Source organism: Bombus fervidus, chromosome 9 (genome assembly GCF_041682495.2).
Source record: "Bombus fervidus isolate BK054 chromosome 9, iyBomFerv1, whole genome shotgun sequence".
Classification (NCBI taxonomy): domain Eukaryota; kingdom Metazoa; phylum Arthropoda; class Insecta; order Hymenoptera; family Apidae; genus Bombus; species Bombus fervidus.
Window position 1 is genome coordinate 10,060,458 of NC_091525.1, and position 19,812 is coordinate 10,080,269.

At 38.1% G+C, this 19,812-nt stretch overlaps 2 protein-coding genes across 8 annotated transcripts in view; both read left to right on the forward strand.

The window, feature by feature from the left end:
* Mub (poly(rC)-binding protein mub) overlaps positions 1-19,812 on the forward strand; it is a 238,696-nt gene that overhangs the window by 185,312 nt on the left and 33,572 nt on the right. For 5 of the 6 annotated variants that reach the window (XM_072010166.1, XM_072010161.1, XM_072010167.1 and 2 more), the window contains 2 exons: positions 1,406-1,810; positions 18,813-18,909. In XM_072010166.1, coding sequence (XP_071866267.1) covers positions 1,406-1,810; positions 18,813-18,909 — 502 coding nt within the window. The remainder of the gene's footprint in view (positions 1-1,405; positions 1,811-18,812; positions 18,910-19,812) is intronic. The other variant, XM_072010164.1, reaches the window with a different exon arrangement.
* Eif2bbeta (eukaryotic translation initiation factor 2B subunit beta) overlaps positions 1-19,812 on the forward strand; it is a 242,431-nt gene that overhangs the window by 182,303 nt on the left and 40,316 nt on the right. The window lies entirely within an intron of this gene.

Below are 19,812 nucleotides of genomic sequence, written 5' to 3' on the forward strand. Positions count from 1 at the left end.
AATGCAGAATCTGCGAGAGGCTAGAACAGCCTCTGTACTGTGCAGAGATGAGAAAATGACTCGGCTAAGAAACACGAATCCGATTGATTATCTCTGACATGAAACACAATGCGATCATAAAAGTGAGCGTGTGTTTTAATTATATGAGGTGCCATAAAGTATGTGACAGATATTTATCATATGGATACCACATATTTCATGACACACTCCGTACAGTAGTGTGCGATAATGAATGTAGAAAGCAATACATATTTCCCTTGGCCTTGTGCCCTCGATTTACAAGATTCATGTATCCAGTTACTGTACAAGGACAATTTTGCTAAACGATTTATGAGTCCAAAGAAAAGGGAAAGATAAAAATCAACGATGTTCGAGCGATAAATTGTAAATTTCCACGAAGGAAGAACGTTAAAGTGTTGATGCCACTAGCTAGTCATCTTCTCATGTCTATATACTGTAGCCTCCGCTTAAGGTTCGCTCTTTTATCCCGGAGTTTAATGTTCGCGGAGTCACTGCCACGAATTCCCGGAGCTAGTTTCACGGAACGGACGGTTAGATCGGCGATTTTCAACCAGTGAGAGAACCCGCGAGATTGAAGCGTGTAATATCTGCCCATTTAGTCATAGTCATCCACTTCCTTTTCTCTTAGATTGTTATGTAAAGAAACGACAACAGCCAGAACAATAGATGTTTGGTGTGAATGCTCTCAAACCAAATATAATTTTAGTAATTCGTTTATGCGTGCCATGAGATAAGAAAGGTTGAAAGTCGCTGAATTAAGGAGTCCTGGGATAATTCTTCAGGTTTCTAAACATTATTATACGTGTAAACGTCCCCCAGACAAAGTGCAGGGCATATCGTAACATATGGGAGTCATTTCAGCGAGCAGGGGACACATAGACAGTGAAAAAGGTTCATATAAACACGCCTCTGCATGTCGCGGATTATTGTAACGTAAAAATGGCCATAACTTGCAAACAAAGTCAAATAAGACGTGTATTTGTATGGACAGTTTTCGTCGTTTCTGCGACTGCTATCCACTCCTGAAATGGGTTCTACATGTTATGAAACACCCTGTACGTCGTCGATAAAACGCATACACAATATCCAAGGATCCGTTTACACATACAGTAACGTTGAGAACCCTGAAGTATCGACAATGTATATTGATCATCTCAGGACCCCGTTAGACAAATAGCGCTGTCGCTCGTATCTCGTTCGTTCTCGATGCGTTCCGAAAATTTCCTGAGACACCTAGCTGTCCATCCAAAGAGACTGTCTGGCGAACTAGTCCTTGACCACGCGAACCCGAACCAGCGAGCATTAAACGGTGGCTATTGTAGTACACGAATGAACAACACGATTTGTGTATTCGCACTCGTGCGTGTGTTTCTTTCTGTTTCAGTCCCCTCCCAAAGGCGCCACGATCCCTTATCGCCCCAAACCCCAAGTTGGTGGGCCAGTGATCCTGGCTGGTGGGCAAGCCTACACCATCCAGGGTAATTACGCGGTGCCCGCCCACTCGGACGTAAGTACAGTATTGCCATTGCCCGCGCCCGCTGCCGGGCCCACCCCGCCCTCGCTGAACACCCAAACTTTGACGACTTCGCCCTTCGCGGCCCACCCTTCCTCCTCGGCCTTCGCCGCTTCTCACGGGCATCCGCTCCTATCCACGGCCCACCTTACAACCCCACATCATCCCCTCCACCCGAGCCCCTTACACGCCAGCGTGGCAGGCCTCGCCGACCCCCTGCTGAAGAGTGGACACTTGCAGGCAGCCCTCCCGCCCGCACACCTCGTGGCAGACGCCGTAAGTCTTTTGTTTTTCGTGATCCACCCCCGAGATCCTGATTACCAACAAAAAAAAAAACCACCCCAAGAGATACTACCACCAGACCCTTTCGATCAGAAAACCGGTACACACACCGTATCTCGAATCTATCTTGACGTTTTAATACACGTACACACGTATACACCAACGTACACGTTGTACGGAGCAACGCGAGCGGACCTCTGTTATTTATATATATGTATATATGTATATGAATTATACGTATATATAAGTATATATATATACATGTATATAAATATATTTATATATTGTTAACCCTTGTTCACCTATACACCCAGTTGTCCCTTATACATTTAATTACTACTTTGCGTCTTTCCGAGGATGCAATTTGGACAATTCCTGGCCAAGATGCACTGTTTCTCTATTTCTCTGTTTCTGTCTACTTCTTCGTCCTGAATTGATTCGGGTTTAATACATGGCTCCGGACGATCACGGTAATTGGTGGAAATGGTGAGAGACTTGGATGTAAGACGAGAGCTGACGCGTTTTTTTTTTTTTTGGAAGGATGAGAAGGGTGAATGAGACAGTGAGAAGGGTGAGGGTCGTGAAGGAGACAGTGAACGAGGAGGATAGGGTAACGAGGTTTGAGAAGCGGATTTCGGGTAGGAAAGATGCTACTTTTTCTTTCTTTCCTTTTTGAATCTTTTTTACATTGTTATAAATTCTTTTGCAAATTTAAATATATGTATGTTACGACATATTTAATTGCAAAGTTTCCAGTATGGATTAATGATCAAGTAACACGTTTGTTTCAAGTATTATACAAATATAGGGCGAGTTATATATATAAAATTAGGATCTACTCTAGCGAACGATAAGTTTAAAGGAAAATTCTCATTTTTGTAGTACTGACGCTTTCACAATGAATATTTCTTTCTCTTTGGTATTTTTCATTTAATACAAACCAACAAAGAGATCTTTCATTTTAACGTTAAATGATTCACTCTATGGTAATATTCAGAGTGGTAGCAATTAATTTTCTTGATAACCAATATCGATAAATTTCCATATTTTATTAGACACTTCAAATAACATATTCGTTTCTCGATAGCTTGTCAAAACGTCTGTATCTTTGTTACAAAATGCAAAACTTCCATTCTCCTAACAAGTATTTCAACTTCGCAACATTTCAAACTAAAAACGTATTCGCAGTGAACCAAGACTATATTTTCTTGAAGCAAATTGAATTCTCAGCGAGAATTGAACAGCAAAATGTAATGAACAATTTTAGGTGAAAACACGCATCAGCTAGGATTCACAGTTTTCGATGTTTCGCGAACGAGAGATCTGGGGTAGGACGCGCGGTTCATTCAACTCGTCGAAGCATTCGATATCCAATTTTCACCAAATGCCGTAGCGTCGCGTAGAATGTTTGCCCACGTGTACCGGAATGCTCCACCGTTGTATAGGCCACCTGGTCCCTATCCTGGAAAAGCCCTTTACAAACTCCAAAGCCCGGTCCACACGTACATGCATCGGCACCTTGAACACACCTTGGCTTTCTGCTCGACGTTCCCTCGTGTAGCTTCGAGTGATTCGTTCACGAAAGCAACGTACAAACTTTCCACAAGTGCACGCTTTCTCTCTCTCTCTCTCTCTCTTTCTATGTATATATCACACTTCTGGACGGAAAAAAGAAATAACATAATAAATGATAAGTGAATAACGAGTAAAAATAAAACAGAGAACGATAAGTAAGAGGACGATGAAGTGATAGCATATTTACGAAATGAAAATTGATATTTAAGAATGAAAAGAGAAAAGACGATGTAATTACGATCGTCAATTTTCAATTCGTTGTATCAAGCCACGATAGTTTGGATCAAGTTGGATAGTTTAAGGTCAGGATGCTTGATTTTAATTTATACTCTGTATTCTAGGTGGCGTAATCCATTAATAACGTTTATCGTTGTAAGATACAGAATATAAATTAATATTAGGTAGCTCGAATATATGTGGTTCAAACTGTTGTGGTTATTTATGACTCGATTATGTGTATCGAATCAATTGCTTCGCTCACTAATTTTAGCAAGGAAGTGGATCGATTTCAAGTAATGGATTTTTGCAATAGATTAGTCCATTTTTTTCTTCTTTTTTTTTTTTTTTTTTTTTTTTGGAGCAATTGCCAACAATTGTGTACTGCATTTCATATTCTTCGTCTTTGTTTTAATGTGATATACATTTACGTTGTCGTTACGTTTGTCGTCTCTATTTTACAAACTGTTTCAATGGATTTTGTGACTATACGCGCAATATTTCATGTGATATATATATATATAGAACCAGGAAAAATATTATTCTGGAAACAAAAACAAGTCAAAAATGAAGAGTACAATTTTTTTCGTTTCAAGCCTCGTTTCTGGAAAAAAAAAAAAAAAAAAATGAGGTTTGAAATAGAACTCGACATTATTTCACTGGCAAGCATATTGCATACTATCGATCAAAAGATGGTTTGAGCGCACGCACGTCTACTCATGAATTTTCAAGCTCGTTTTTATGTATAAAAAAAAGCGAAGCTTCCAACGAAAAATTTTATTCGACATTTTCCACGCTTTTTTACTTCCAGAATCATCATCCGTTTGCCTGCAACATTCCATACGTTGTACAACTAAAATCCACCGTGTTCTATGTTTCAACTAAAGAATTACGAATACGTGATTAACAATTGCGGAACACGTTGTACGTTTGTATCGCTTTTTCGTCCAGAAACATTCTATAGAGAGAGATCAGAAACTTAAAAATGCCGAGGAAATATTTCTTTTAAAAATACCACCTCTTTTTAGAAATATCTTCTTCTATTCTTTCTTCTCCTTCTACTCTCTTAGAATAGAAGAAATAAGAGGAACTCGAAGCTCCACTTTACCCCATTGTGTTTCTCCCAATCGCGTGGCTTCACGAGGAATCGTCTCTTAAATATCCACCGATCGATCGATCGATCTCCAACTGTCTTCTTTATCGAATCTTTTAATTTCTCAAGACTATCTACTTCACTCCACTAAGTAAAATGTAAGATTTTCTTACAGACGTTTAATTTATTGATAATTAAGAGATCGTTAACTCGTCGAAGTGGCGCGTCGGTTATGTGCTTTGCTTTTTATGTGATCCGCACGTGTCTGTTACGTGTATCGGCCGTTTCTGGATTTTTTCTTGTTCTTCGTTCGTTCGTTCATTTGTCTCTGTTCCGTCTCTCTGACAATGTTCACCAAGACGCTTCTTTACGTACTCTATGTCCCAGCCGTGGTCTCGGTGTGTGTCTCTCTCACACTCTCTCTCTCTCTTTCTCTCTATATCTCTATCTCTCTGTCTCTCTCTCTCTCTCTCTCCTCCTTTTTTTTTTCTTGTGCTTGCGATTGATAGTGGGTTGATGTCGCCTTCTGTGAAACTGCTTGCCGTCCTTTACGGTGCACAGAGAATTTATTTTCTCGTTGCATGCCGACACGAGATGATACACGATTGTACGGTACGCGCGATAATCACGATTATTGTCGACCATAGCCGTGCATTAGGCGAGAAACTTGTTTAAAGTCTAAGAACGATATCGAATCTCTCTATCTCTTTTTCATTTTTATTTATCGAATTGGTTATCCTTTTCTGTGGAGTCGAAAGGGAAACATCGAAGAGGAATTCACAAAACTACAATTAACATTCGATCAATTTTTTAATCGAATTCTCATTAATCTTCTCGGTGGAGTCGAACAGAAATTACAACTAACGTTGGATCTATTTCTCTATTCTCTTTTTTTATGAATTCGTCGTCGTTTTGTGTGTACGCGGTCGAATAACGATTTTTTTTTTACACAAAATGAACAATTACTGTCGGCGTTGAGCGAATTTGTTTTTGTATCATTGGATTCACTGTAGTTTTGTGTGCAGTCGAATGGAGAAGTATCGAGTCGCGCGAATTCCTTTTCATAATAATCGTCGCATTTGAGACTTCACACTTGTGGCAATGTCAGTGGCGTTACCACATTATCAGTTGTATTATGGGACAGGTCGTCGGAAATGAGTCGTGCCGACCGCGATTAATCATCGAAATTTCATGGTACGTGAAGACTTTCTTGATACTGAATCTCTTCTGATAGAATATCTTCAAAGGAAATCGGTTGATTTCTTAAGAGACGCGTATACTGCGACTGGTTTAATAATTTACTGGTTTAATATTTTAATAATTTAATGAATATTTATTCGCAAGGATAGTAATTTAAGTTTTAAAACAGGATTTAGTCCGTTTTTTTCGTATGTTGAATTTACAATTCCGAAGAGATTTGTCATAAAAGTCACGCCACGAATTTTGCCTTCCTTCATATTTTGTAACTGTTTAAAACTTACTGATTTCAAAAACTGAGATATGAAAACATTCCTGCAAATTAAAACGTTAGACTTTTTTAATAAGCAAACTAATTTAATATACCAACTAATTTAAAAAAAAGTGAATGTTTCGTTGGTCGTTTGACAATTGATTTAAACAAGTGATAGAATATTTTAGAATAGAGACATTGGACGCTGTTAAATAATTTAATATCGCCAGTATCTATTTCTATCCGAACATGAACGGCATACCTGAAGCACCGTTAACTTCCATGAGACGCGAATCGATAACGATAAGAATAAATCCGCGTTTCAATCTTTAGCAAATAGAACGACAACCTGTCCCCAGCTGTCATAAATTTTGCCCACGAGACAAGGTGTGGTCTCAGGCTTGCGATCGATATTGGTAATCTTCACAGTCGAACTGTTTTCCCTTTGTGCCGTTGCAAGATCGCCATTACCACCGCGGTATTATGCAAATCGTCGACACGGAGCGTCAAGTGGTTGATCGAAACCAGTTTATCGAGCTTCAAGTTTAACGACTCTACTACAACCGTTCGAGCAGTTTCAAAGCTTCCAACTCCACATGGGCCATGCGCCGTTCGATAAACGTTAAAACCTTGATCCTTCGTTACGAAGAAGTGCATCGTAGTGCGCTTGTTCGCGTACGCGAATCAAGCTCGATCGAAGCAAAAATGATAAAAGAAATTTTTCAACGAGAGAAATAAAAAAAGACACGGTGGTACAAATGAATCTCGTTTATCGCGCGTCCCGTCGACACATATGACCGTGAATACTCTTCACGAGAATCGTATTCGACAACGTTCGGTCAACACAAGTGCAAACTCCGCCAAAAATGTCCGAAGTACGAGAGAAAAAAAAAAAAAATAAAAAAAAGAAATACAGCAAAAGAGGACGAACGATAGTTTCTTTCTGTTATTTCGATGGCATATTCGATGGTATGGTTTCGTGTCGTTTCGTTTTCTATATTTCTTTTCCTATGATTTCCATGTGTTTACGATATGATAATAATCGGTGTGTCACGATCGAGCTATGTTTTATCTCTGGTTCGAGTACGATCATCGTGGGGCCGATTCTGTCCGCCCACGTGCAGACAACCTCTGGACGAAAGGCGCGCGTGATTTGAGCCGCTCATTTGTCGAATTGATTAGCTCCACGGCATAACAAATAGAGAAAATTCGGAAGAAATTACGTAAGATCGATGAAGCTTTTTGGCTTCGGATAAAATTTGGAGAATTTGAAAAAGCGCGATACTTCGTCGCGCTATGAAGCGCTCGTTTGCAACACGTTCGAGAATCACGCGCGTTTCACCGGGGGTTTTCTCTCCGATTGATCGAGCCTGCTTTAGCATGAACGCTTACTCGAGGGTCGCACGATGGATTCTTCGTCATGGCCTGTCATTGGATCCGGTCAAACGCGGACAGGCGCGTACACGAGACATCTTAAGAATGGCGGTCGATGATTTCATGCTGATTAGCGAGGTCGAAGTCGACCCGTACGTCCGGTCGATCGGCAGGCGCCATGAAATGCCATCTTGACGAGGGTTGACAGCATTGAGCATGGCAAAAAGACGAGTCGATGCACTGGAAAATTGCGACAATCAAGATTCCCAGCAGCAAAGCAAAAGTATTTACTCTTTCCCTGGACATATCGAACGAACGATGGAGATTTCCGTAGTGGTAGATAACGAATGTATAGGAAAATTGATAAACGATAATAATTATTGCGATACTTTCTTTCCACACGCATCGATCGAACGTTGGACGTTTCTATAAGAAGACTGAGATTTTTCTGGTGGATTAGATTTATCGATAGTTGATCTTGCGATAGATACAGAACGTTAAATTAAATTTCTAAGATACACTTTCTATATACACATTTTTGTCGGCGTGTCCAATGCGTGTATTTAAAATGTACATACTGATTTACCACGATGTAATGGTAACTTTCTCAAATTAGTCAAATATCCACAGTACATCGATTGTGAAATGCAATCCAAGGTAAAGACACAAAATTGGAAATATTTTTGTCTGTTGCAATTACCAAGGATATGCCGAATAACGTAGAAACCAATACCAAAACCTCCAATACCTCAAAAGATAAAACTTTTTTTTAGCAATATGGATCAACCAACCTAAGACACCATCGAATTCAATAATATGACGATACGTCATATTATTGAATTATCGCAAATGGGCGTAGATATGTAAATCTAAAAGAAAACTCGTAGATCGTGGTGGAACCATAATTCTAAAGAGAATCGTTAAACGCAATACTAAAACTTATTCGATCAGAACGATCGATCGATGATGGAGGAAAGATGTGAACGTTTCGATGTGGGAACATTGGAAAGAGCAAACGGAAAAACGAAGGGCAGAGCTTTGACGCGTCGGTGTACAAACGCGTTTTCCTTTTAATGATGGCAGGGTCGACAGGGAGACAGAAAACGCAGCGTGCAGAGGAACACACGGTAGTCACGTTTGCCGAAGCAATTGATTCTGAATTTTCTATCTGTCAGCGTCGGCGCGAACGACGGCCCGGCAAACATAATTACCGGCTTTAACAGCGACGTTTGCTAATTAGTAACTGTTTTTGTGCGTGGACGGGGTGCAAACACATTGACGCAACGCTCTCGCAATCCCCCTGTTGACAGATTGAATTATTAAAAGGGTGCGTTTCGGTTCCGCCTTCCGACAGTACAAACTCGCCGCGTTCGGTTTGCGTCAGAATTTTTAATTCGCGTCCGGCTGACTGCGGCGCAGAAAGAAAGAAGACAAAATGACGCACAGAGAGATAGAAACTCGTTGGAGGGATGAAAGATCTCTCTTTCTGTCTGTCTGGCTGTCTGTCTGTCTGTCTACCTCTTTCACACACATAACACATTGATAAACGAGCACGCGTTATTCTTTATTTCGCGAGAAGAAACTCAGACGATCGTAAATTTTCCGAATTTCTCTTGCTTGTTCGTTTGTAAAATTGTAGAGTGCAAATATTGAAATTTTGTAAAGACATTGCGGTGGAAACTCTGATCATCGAGTTTCTAGGATTCTTATTGTTTCTAATTTTTATTCCTGTTACTCGAAAAGAGTTTAAATGTGAAAATTTGGAAGAAAACTCGTAGATTGTGCAGGGTGAAGTCTCTAGAAGTTCGTCTTATCTTTGCTGCTGCGAAAGCTCTGATCATCGAATTTCTAGTATCTTTATTGTTTCTCTTATCGCAAATGGGCGTAGATATGTAAATCTAAAAGAAAACTCGTAGATCGTGGATCTTGAATGCTCTAACAAAGTATTATTCGTACTACTGTGAAAACATTGAACGTGGAATATTTATTACTCTTCCGATTACGAAAGCTCTGACCAACGAATTTCCGTTACTGTGAAAGCTGCGGAAGTCGTATTTCTATCGCTCCTCCTGTGCAATAATTCCAGTGCATCGTAGACAATGGCAGAAATGTTTGGCGATCGACGCAAAGCGAAATCGATGAGAATTGTTAACGAATCTGCTCGTAGTCAAGATGGTGTGTATCGTCGTGTCTCAGCATCCGTCCTGCCTTCTGTTTCTCTGCGCTTTTCGACGACCGACGACTCACACGGAGCCCGACTTCCACGATTTTCGGTTTCGAGATGCGAGAAAAAAGAACGGCGAAAAGCTCGAAAGAAAGAACAGCTACCAATAAGAACGAAGAAAACGACGCATAAAACATACAGATCGGAAAATCCGCACGAAGATAAAAAAAGAAAAAAAGAAAATGTAAACGAGAGAAAAAGGTGGCCGACCAGAATCTCACTGCACACACGGCTCGTTGCCTTTTTCATTAGCGTTATTCCGCGGACCGGTCGAGTTCCTTCTTTGTTCTCTGTTACGTTATTTCACTCTATCGTCATTTCCTTCTACGTTTCGTTTGACTTTCTCTTCCACTTTATATATTTTCTTCTATACATATATACTGTTCCGTCGGTACAATTTTCTATTTGGTTTCCTTCGCTATTTGTTTGTCTTGTTTCTTAACTTGTGTTCTCTGTATCTCTACTTCCGTTTCTTTTCCTTGCGAAGTATGTCACTCTACGGGAGACACGCTATAGCTGATCTAATTGGGGGCGGGTTGGTATTGGACAACCACGACGTGAACAATGAGCGAGTTGTACAACAAAACAAAGACCAGTATGCATGCGTGGCACGAGAAAAGGTAGATTTACATAGGTATATTATTTACTACATTGCGCTTTCTCTCTCTCTCTCTCTCTCTCTCTCTCTCTCTCTCTCTCTCTCTCTCTTTCTTCACAATCCCACCGCCACTTCTGACTCTGTCTAAGTTTTCATATAAGTTTCTCTGCCTGTTATGGAGAATTATATCTATCTCTTTCATTTCTTTTTTCTTTCTTCTCTAAATTTCTACTTTTGTTTCTTTTAGTTTTATTTCTCTGTCTTAGCTATTTTATCTACTGTTTCTCGGCTTACGGAACATGATTTAATTCTTGGCTTCTCGTCCTACGTACACTGTCTCTGATTTCTCTTGTTTACGTTCCGTTCTTCTCGGTAGAGTCTGATCAGAAATCCTCCGTTTCTGATCCGCCTTCACGATCCTGGTAAATCCCACTTCTTAAAACGTGTCTCGCCACGCGAAAGATGTATCGGGTCTTAGTGGATTGCACATGCTTCTCGAGGCAAATTAATCCCTTGATGACAGCAAAATGATTGAGAACAGTGGAACTGTAACAGTAACCGAAACAGTTTTATCTTACGGGAATTTACAATTCATCGGATATTATTTACATTTTTCCGAGATATCTGTTTAGTAATACGAATAGAATTTGTACAGTTTGTATCGGGTTATGCTTCTTACATAATTAGTTAGACAAAAGTTGCAGGGTTTAGAAAGAAGCATAAACGCAATTAAGTTCTTGCCAATATTTTTTTAGGATTCTTCTCTGTTACTACGTGCTGTATTATTGGCAAGATTATTGGTAAGATTTTGGTTTCTGTAGGAGAATTTTCATCTGAAATGGTATATCTTCCTTTAAACGTAACGATCGTAACCACCAAGGGATTAACTCATCCTCGGGACGGAAAATATTCAAGATGACCAAAAAACGTGTGTACAGGTTGGTTCGCGAAACTAGGACAAAATCATACGATTTTCTCTGGTCGCAATTAGAGAAAGATATTATGAAAAAGAGATGAATAGTTAAGAGGGGTCTACCTTTCCAGGACCATATTTTTATAAATACGTTGTTTCATTAATGTAACACAATGTATGTGCATTATGTAGATGCACAGTGCTCTTTTTAATAGACGCGTGTATTTTATTTTACGTAAATCAAATCTGTCATTCTGTATAGGGCACAGTGATTGAAGAATATCTGCCACGAAATATTGCAATTTTAATAACAATATTTATACGAGATATCTCACGAATTGATTATTTTCCGACCAAATTTCTTCTAATGTCTTTGTATAGAATAAAAAAAAAAAAAAGAGAATTAAACGGTTTCATTTTTTAAATATTTTTGTACAATCTGATAATGTACATGCATTACGTTATACTTACAAAAGGATACGATCCTCGTTAAATTATTTATCATGTTTCTCTGATATTAATTCTAATATTTCATCCAGTAGGTAATTTCCTAATTGCAATCACGCAAAGAGTATGATTTGCTCCAATTACGTGGAACATTTTATGTACATACAGTTGCTTTCCACTTCGCGATCCTAATTGTTTCGCCACGGTCGAATTTCAGCCAACTTGCTTTTGTATCTCACGTCCACGTGACAATGACGGAAGCTGCTAGCGAATTAGCCCTGCCACGGTACTCAACTCAACTTCTCCACTCAATTGTGCCTTTCTTCTTCGTTAAAAAATTTGAGGAAATATCGTAATTCGAAGCGTCGGTATCGATCGAGTCGTAGAACTCGTAAATGACAACGACGATTTAGATCGGATTCCGAATTACTTCATTTTCCAACACGTAAACCAGCTTCCAAAAGTGTCTTACGCATAGTCTACGTTTGGAAAATTTCAGAAAAATCTCTCGTTGTTTAAAAATGAAGAAGATAATTCGTTTAAAAAGATGACATCTGAATTTCTAACGAGATAGAAGTACAATTGTATGGAAAGAGGTTGGTTGCATAGCAGGGTTAAGAAATCTAACTCCTTTGCTTATTACCGATCGCTTCTGAAATGATAAAACTCGTGTTTTCTTTTGTTTCGCCGATGCACCGCGATCAATTCACCACCAAGAATCTGTCAAACTTTCGCAATCTTTTTACATTACTCTCGACAAACCTACGAACGAGAATATTGGCGGTGCGTAAGCTGCGAAGAAACGCGTTCAATAGACGCTTCGATACAAAGGTAAATAGACGCCAAGCGACTTCACTCGGTTCGAGTGCCAGCGAAAAATACGATAGCGACGAACCGATCGCGAAACCGATCTCCGAAGTACGTATATACACGCTTCCGCTTTTTCACGGCTTCGCAAGAGACTTCCTTCTTTCTCATCCCTCTTCGTATATCTTCATACGTTCGTACGTCTCTTTGTTTTCGCCTGTAAAAGAATTCCCTTTTATTCGAAGCGCACGGTCGAAGCACAAAGACTGTCGAGACCTTGTCTCCTCCAACGTTGTCTCGATTTCTAACTAAACTCGAGAAGAGAAATCGGGACAACGCCGTGGTGAAGCAGAATTACGTCTACTTGTCCACGATAATATTAATGTTATTGTACGATATACAGTCTGTATCGGCTAAACGAGTTTATCTAAATATCCGCCTTATTTACAGTTGTATGAAAAAACTTCTCGGGGCAGGGTTAAACTATTTCAAGGTGTTCGCGTAACGGTGGAAAGAATTTTCTTTCAAGATCATTCCTTCGCGAGATGTCGAGGTTGTCGGTGTATCTCAAAATGAGAATTATATTCTACGTACACCCTATATATTTTTTTTTTTATTCGTCGGTTGATGCGTTTCTTTAATCTCTATGCAAAAGTATCGAGGTATTTGTGCCTGAAAATGCTCAGTTTCAAAGATATTTAAATTTTTCCTTTTTATCCTTTTCTATATTCTATGTGTACATTATTATTAATTGTATATTAATTTTGTAAAATTTGGCGTATGACGAGCAAAAATGATATTCTTTCGCTGACGTGTGTCTTCCTTGTCTTTCATACGCTAAATACATTCGACGAAATTAAAATCGAAATATCTTTTAAACTAATTTTTTCCCGGCATAAGTATCTTAATATTTTTATATAAAGAAAAAAACGTCTACTATTGTAAAAAAAAATATATATATAGAGAGAAAGAGTTCTATTTAAAAAACAATACCAGTGATCATAAAATCTTCTAAAGGAAACAAACTTGAGAAAAGATTCTCTTCGCCGTTGCACGTGGCCCTTGAAACAGTTTAACTTCGTCCTGATCCTGACAGGATTTTCCATACGATCGTAAGTAAAACAGATATCCAGACGATCTCGTTTATCCGAAACACCTTGTATATCAATATCATCGATATTATAACACGAGGATAAATTGTTCTATCAAAATTTGTCCCGTATTTCTATCATTTCTATTTCTAAGTCTTCTCGTTTTTGTTTCTTCTCATTTTTTTCGTTCGTTTCTATTCGCCTCAGTCCTCAGTTGTCCATTGTCCACTCGCCGTCCTATCTTAGAACAGCATGGCTTCCAAGCACTCTGTTTAGCTACGAATCAAGAAGTTCGCGCGAGGGTGGGCTGCCCTGACATCACGTTTCCACCATCTTAAGCAGGGTAGAAGTTTCTCAACGTCGCGACGATACATCATATTTATGTCTTTGATCGAGTTTTTTTTTTCTTTCCCTTTTCTTTCGTAATTTTTATTATTATTATTATTATATACATTTTTTTTTTAATTTTTGTCTATCTTCTTCTATCTCTGTCTCGTTTCAAGTACATATTTATGTCGGTTGCGAACACCATTCGAACGTTATGGTTCCGTGTAATGCGATTATTTTTATGATGTATGAAACAGTCGGAGTCATTCGACGTTGCATCGTCGATGATTCGTCTTTGTAGAGCGATGCAAATGAGGAAACGACGTTCGCAATGTTCGATCAAGTGTGTTGTGCTACATCTGTATGTATATTTAAGGCCTCTTTTTTTTTTTTTTTTTATTTCTTTCCCTGCCCCCCCCTTTTTTTTGTTCGAACTCGTGCACCATAGATTAGTATAGATGATGTTGCAGGTAGAAGACCAATCACACTTTTGAGGTTTTCATGTTTTAGGGCACGGTTACGTGTACACGAAGAGAGTCCTAGATCTTTAGCCCCAGACATCTTGTCCTGTTTACGACAAGGAGCAAGAAAGAATGCATTTTCTACTTCTCTCTCGTTTGCTCCCTCCTTCCTTTTTTTTTTTCTTTTTTTTAATTCGTTCGTGATATATAATTAGAACGCAGGGTGTTTCGCTTAATTTCATCGCTTGAAATACGTGTACTATGTTTGAGACTTTATAAAACATTTCTCTACGGAGATTGCGTGATTTTGTGTCAAGAGGTATACAATTTTTTTATCGTGGAAAGCGTCAAGTTTCTTTTGGCAATTACTACTTTAATACTTTAGAAATAATAATAATAAATTTTTTTAAAATACATTCAAAATGAATTAGGTATCATTAGAGATCAGAAGAGATATTAATAAGAATTTATCCGCTGTATAATCACGTTCAATCTGTCGTTTGAAGTAATTAACCGATATCTCGTTGGAAAAACTGCGACACAAAATTGTGTCCAATCCTTTTACGATATTTTTAAGAAATCTTAAATATTACAGCAATATTTCAAGTGATAAATTTACGCGTAACGCTTTATATATAGAAGAAGTTCACTCTAACGGTTCATGCAATTTTTCAGCAGTATATTCTTCTTTCATAATGATACAAAAATCATTCAAAGTATTTTAAAAATATAATCACGCGATTCCTTTCCGTAATATCGTAACGGACACTAAAATAAAATATGAAACCTTTGTTCACAAACAATATGAAGCATATAACTGAAGCAGATGTACACCCTTTCTATTACACCTAAAAAAATAGCTGAAAAATCGTGTAAAACGTTAAAATGAACATCTTGTATAAATATATTATATAATACATATATTAAATAATAAATATGAAATTTCTTTTCTTTTTTTTTATTTTCTTTTTTTTTTATGAATGATAATTTAGTTCGTGTCGTTAATACCTTTATGTTCGGCGTGTATATCGTTATCACGGGTATGCATTTACGTACGAATTTTACGATCTCCAGTAGGAATTAACCGTTGCTGTTTCTGTTTCACCCGTTGAACTTCAACGGGCAGATTCCGTTGTAATTAGCAGCTTTTACATTGATTCGCCACGGTCCGACGAGACGGTGTGTTTGGAGTTTTACTATTTCGTCGGTTTGCGGAACGGTCGATGAGTTCGCCGGCGAATTGGAATTCGAACGGTTTGAAAATTACGACGCGCGCGTAATCAGCGGGACTCTTACCTCTAAAATACCGGGAAAGACACTTTAAAGAGTAAATAAATAATTTACGAAATATATTGATTTTTTAATCGATGGAAAGAAATATTCTTGTTTTTTTTTTTTTTTTAATAACATTTTTATGGAACTGTCATAATCGAAATTAAGGTAGAAGACGGTAAGCTTACAATATTAATTAGAAATCGCTGGAAGAATTACGTACTCAGCTCTTGGAATTGTTATAATAGAAATTAAAGTAGAAAACGGTCAACGAACCGCAAGCTTACAGTATTAATTAGAAATCGCTGGAAGAATTACGTACTCAGCTTTTGGAATTGTTATAATAGAAATTAAAGTAGAAAACGGTCAACGAGGTAAAGGCTTAAAATATTAATTAGAGATGGTCGCAAAAATATTTTATCCTAATTTTTGAAAAAGAATCTCTTGCACAAGACTGGAATATTTTAGCTAGGATTTGTCCAAGCAAAAATAGCTGAATACTTATTCGTGGCATTTCGTTATTACTTATGTAAGTGTGTGTCACTTCGCGGAACTTTGTCGAGTTCTTTCGCGAAGTCGGATGCTGTGGAAGTTTCGTGGCGAGCACATCGATCGCGCGCTAAATTCTGCGCCAAGTCTTCTTCGTAATTAATGTTCAAAGATCAGAAATAGAAAAATTGGTCGACCAGCTTCCATTCCGTCTCGAATATTGTCTCAAGAAGCAAGGAATCTTAAATTATTTTCTAAAGTGATAAGAAATATAATTGAATCGGTAGAATGAGAAACGATACAAATCGCTTTTGCTTACGTAACATTTGAAAAACTAATAAAAGTATGAACTTGAATCTTCTTCTTTTTTTTTTCTCTGTTTTAAATAAAAATTCAATAATTTTTCGAATTATTGAAACGAGCCGCGTCATACGAATTACACTATTTCAGTTTCGTTGAAATAAGCAGAATCTTGCAACAGACGAATATGAGTGAATCGTAAAAGAAGCAAAAAGAATTTTTCGAAATTGGAAAAGATTCGTAGATGCATGCTGTCTCGTGATATTCTCTTTTCTCCTAACCGTCCCATTCTACTCTGTCTGTTTTTTTTTTCTCTTTTTTTAATAGCTCGTTCCTTTAGAAGTTAGCCGCCTCGACTATTAATATTCGCTAGATACCACGGTCGACTTTGGTCGATTAATTTGCAGAGAATCTTCGCGGCGAGAATCGAGTTCGATCCAACCTCTGACGTATAGTATGTCGTACGTGTGTAGACATATTCTCCGGCTGGATCACAAAGCGTCCTGGATTCCTCGGCTTCCGGTCCCTAATAGCGCAAAGCGATCTCCAGAATACCAAGCTGTACATTGCTATACACATACGTCGAGAAACTTGTTCGTAACTAACGTGCTGGTATTAATAGCGATAGAGAAGCTTCAAGAAAATATCGACATCTTTGTTTATGAGTAACAACGAGCCGAATTATTATGATCGTTACGAAATTATCGCTTGTTCGAAGACCGATCGAGAATGAAGCTTAGAAACACAAACTTCTTTCTTACAAAGAGATAAGGGACTTGCGTTTATGGATAGTAAAAAGTATTTTATGCTTCTAACGGTGTATGAGAAATTCTGCTGCAGTTTTTTCTTCAGGCGATCGTAATAATTTGATGAACGGTAGCGAACGGTAGTTAAATTTTTTAGTTGAGTTTCATCTTCAACCTTCTGTAACGATATGTAATTAAAAAGTTGCCGATATAGGTATTTCATTTTTAATCCTTTTATAAAGTTTAATTAATTACATCCACGATGCTTTTTAAAGTTAATATCGAGGAGAAAAGTCTTTCTCGAAAGGATCGTTAAGTTTAATGTGACAAACGAATTGCTGCTTTAATAATCTCTCTAGTAATAATTTCTAGTATATTGTTTCTTACAATTATTTTGGAAAAAAGTTACAGAGGGTTCGTTTAATTTTTGTTTCGTTTTAAAACATTCGTAGAATCGTACGAAATTAGAGAGTCATGCGATCATCGTTCTTCATAGATCGATCATTATTCGTTCGATAGTCAGAAACTCTTTCTCTGTCTCTCTTTTCTTTCTTTTTTCTTTCTTCTTTTTTTTTTTTTTTAACCAATTCCTTCTGTTTGTAACTATTTGCAACAGTAAGTAGTTTCGTTGCCACGAAATTCAGTATACTCGTCGAGCGAGGATCCATTATTCTTTGCATAATCACGTCGAATAGTTCTCGAAACAGTCTGCCCGATTACCAAGTTGACCAAGACGGGAGATTCAAGCATCGCCTGAATCTCAACATCGATCCGACGTTAGAACGTCGCGCGTTTTTTCTATCACGTTCCTTCGATTAATTTTCACTGTGTTTTTAGCTCCTTGTTGCGTGTGGTTGTCATGCGAGTGTTGTGTCACTATGCGTGTTCCTGAAAGAGCGCGACGTTTTCCAAAGCGACGATAAAAGGAAAAGAAAAGAAACAAACGCAAAGTAAGGGTGAAAGTATTGAAAAGTATGGAAAAGTGTGGAGAAAGGTGACGAAGGATATATTTTTGCATCGGCCCCCAGGAAGTCGGGACATCCTGCTGGTCGACATCGAAGAGACCGTGAGAACAGGCGAAAAAAACTCGCAGGTTGCCACGACCGTAGAATCCAAAACGATCGATAGATCATCGACGATGATGGATTAATCTAGAGATAATTCTTTACTTTCCCCTCTATCTCTTCTTTTTTCCCCTCTGTCTTCCTTCTTATTTAATTCGAACAGTTTTATCTATTCAAACGACGATGATGATATACCTTATCATTTTGACTTTCTTTCTTATTTTTTCCGTTGGTCGTTTTCTTCTGAAATTTGTTTTCATTCTTCCCCATTGTCTGGTCATAGAGTTGTATTTTGATATTTCTTCTTTCTTTTGTTTTTTTTTTTTTTTTTTTCTCTTTCGTCTAGTTTGATCGACGATCCTCGAACGTGAGACGCGCGAGGAAAGCAGGCAGATTGATCGTTTCCTTTTTTTTTTCTTTTTTTTTTTTTTAGATCTATATTTTATCGGTGTCTTCGTATAATACCCCTCTGAAAGCACTTTTTAAAAATCGTTCGAGCGGCGGCACATGTTTTTGTTGAGCGTTGGATTTTGTTCGTCGTTGTTACAGATGGGCAAGCTTGGTAGCAATCCATTGGCCGGACTCGCGGCTCTTGGCCTCGGAGGCCTTGCCACACCTGCCAATACAGGTGGATTGAATCCAGCAGGTACGTCAAAAATCCGTCGTTTTATTACGATACTCTGTAACACTCGTGACTATTTATTTGTTCGTAATAATCGCACAAACTTTTTTATTTTCTCAATTTGTAAAACGAATGTTTCAGAAGCCGAACTTTTCAACCGTCTCTCTTGCTTCTCAATTTCATTACGATAAATACGATTTTCCAAAATCAAATTACTTGGTTCTACCAGCTTGTTTATCACAAGAAGATAACATAAATAATAGGAAATTTTAAGTACATTTAAGATACAGTGTTTGCACGCTCGTCGCTTGTTTCTAGCTTTTAATTTACGCGGTTGATCGGTTCAGCTTCTGAAGGAATACGAATCGATACGAATGCGGCTCAAATACGGCTGAGAATTATTGCGTTTCGAGAATTCTAAATTTTGAGGATTCGATAGAATTGCTTGTGCGACGTACGAAATTTAAAAAGTCGCTCGAGAAATCGCCTAAATTATTTACGTACGTAGAACGTGTTGTACGAGAATCTACAGGCTTACGCAACAAACTTTTATTTTACAAACAACAATGGTTTCGAAAATATTATAGAATGAAATCATGCTTTTGGCAGTCACTATGCAAACCTTACCACTTTACAAACATCTTACTTCACCGCGATAAAACGACCAGCTTCGACCTCCAAGCCAACTCAACGCCTCCAAACAAATATTGCAAAAATGTTAATCTTTGCACCGTGGATTAAAATGATGATGTACTGCAATAGTTATGTTTAGAAAATCTAAAAACATTGTTGTTTCGCATGCACTTTGCATACAGTTATTCGCCTAATTGGACAATGTATGTACATGTGGTCCATAACCACGTGTGGTAGATTTTAAAATAGAAAGTACATAATGATTCATGTATTGTCGTAACAATTATAGTACGA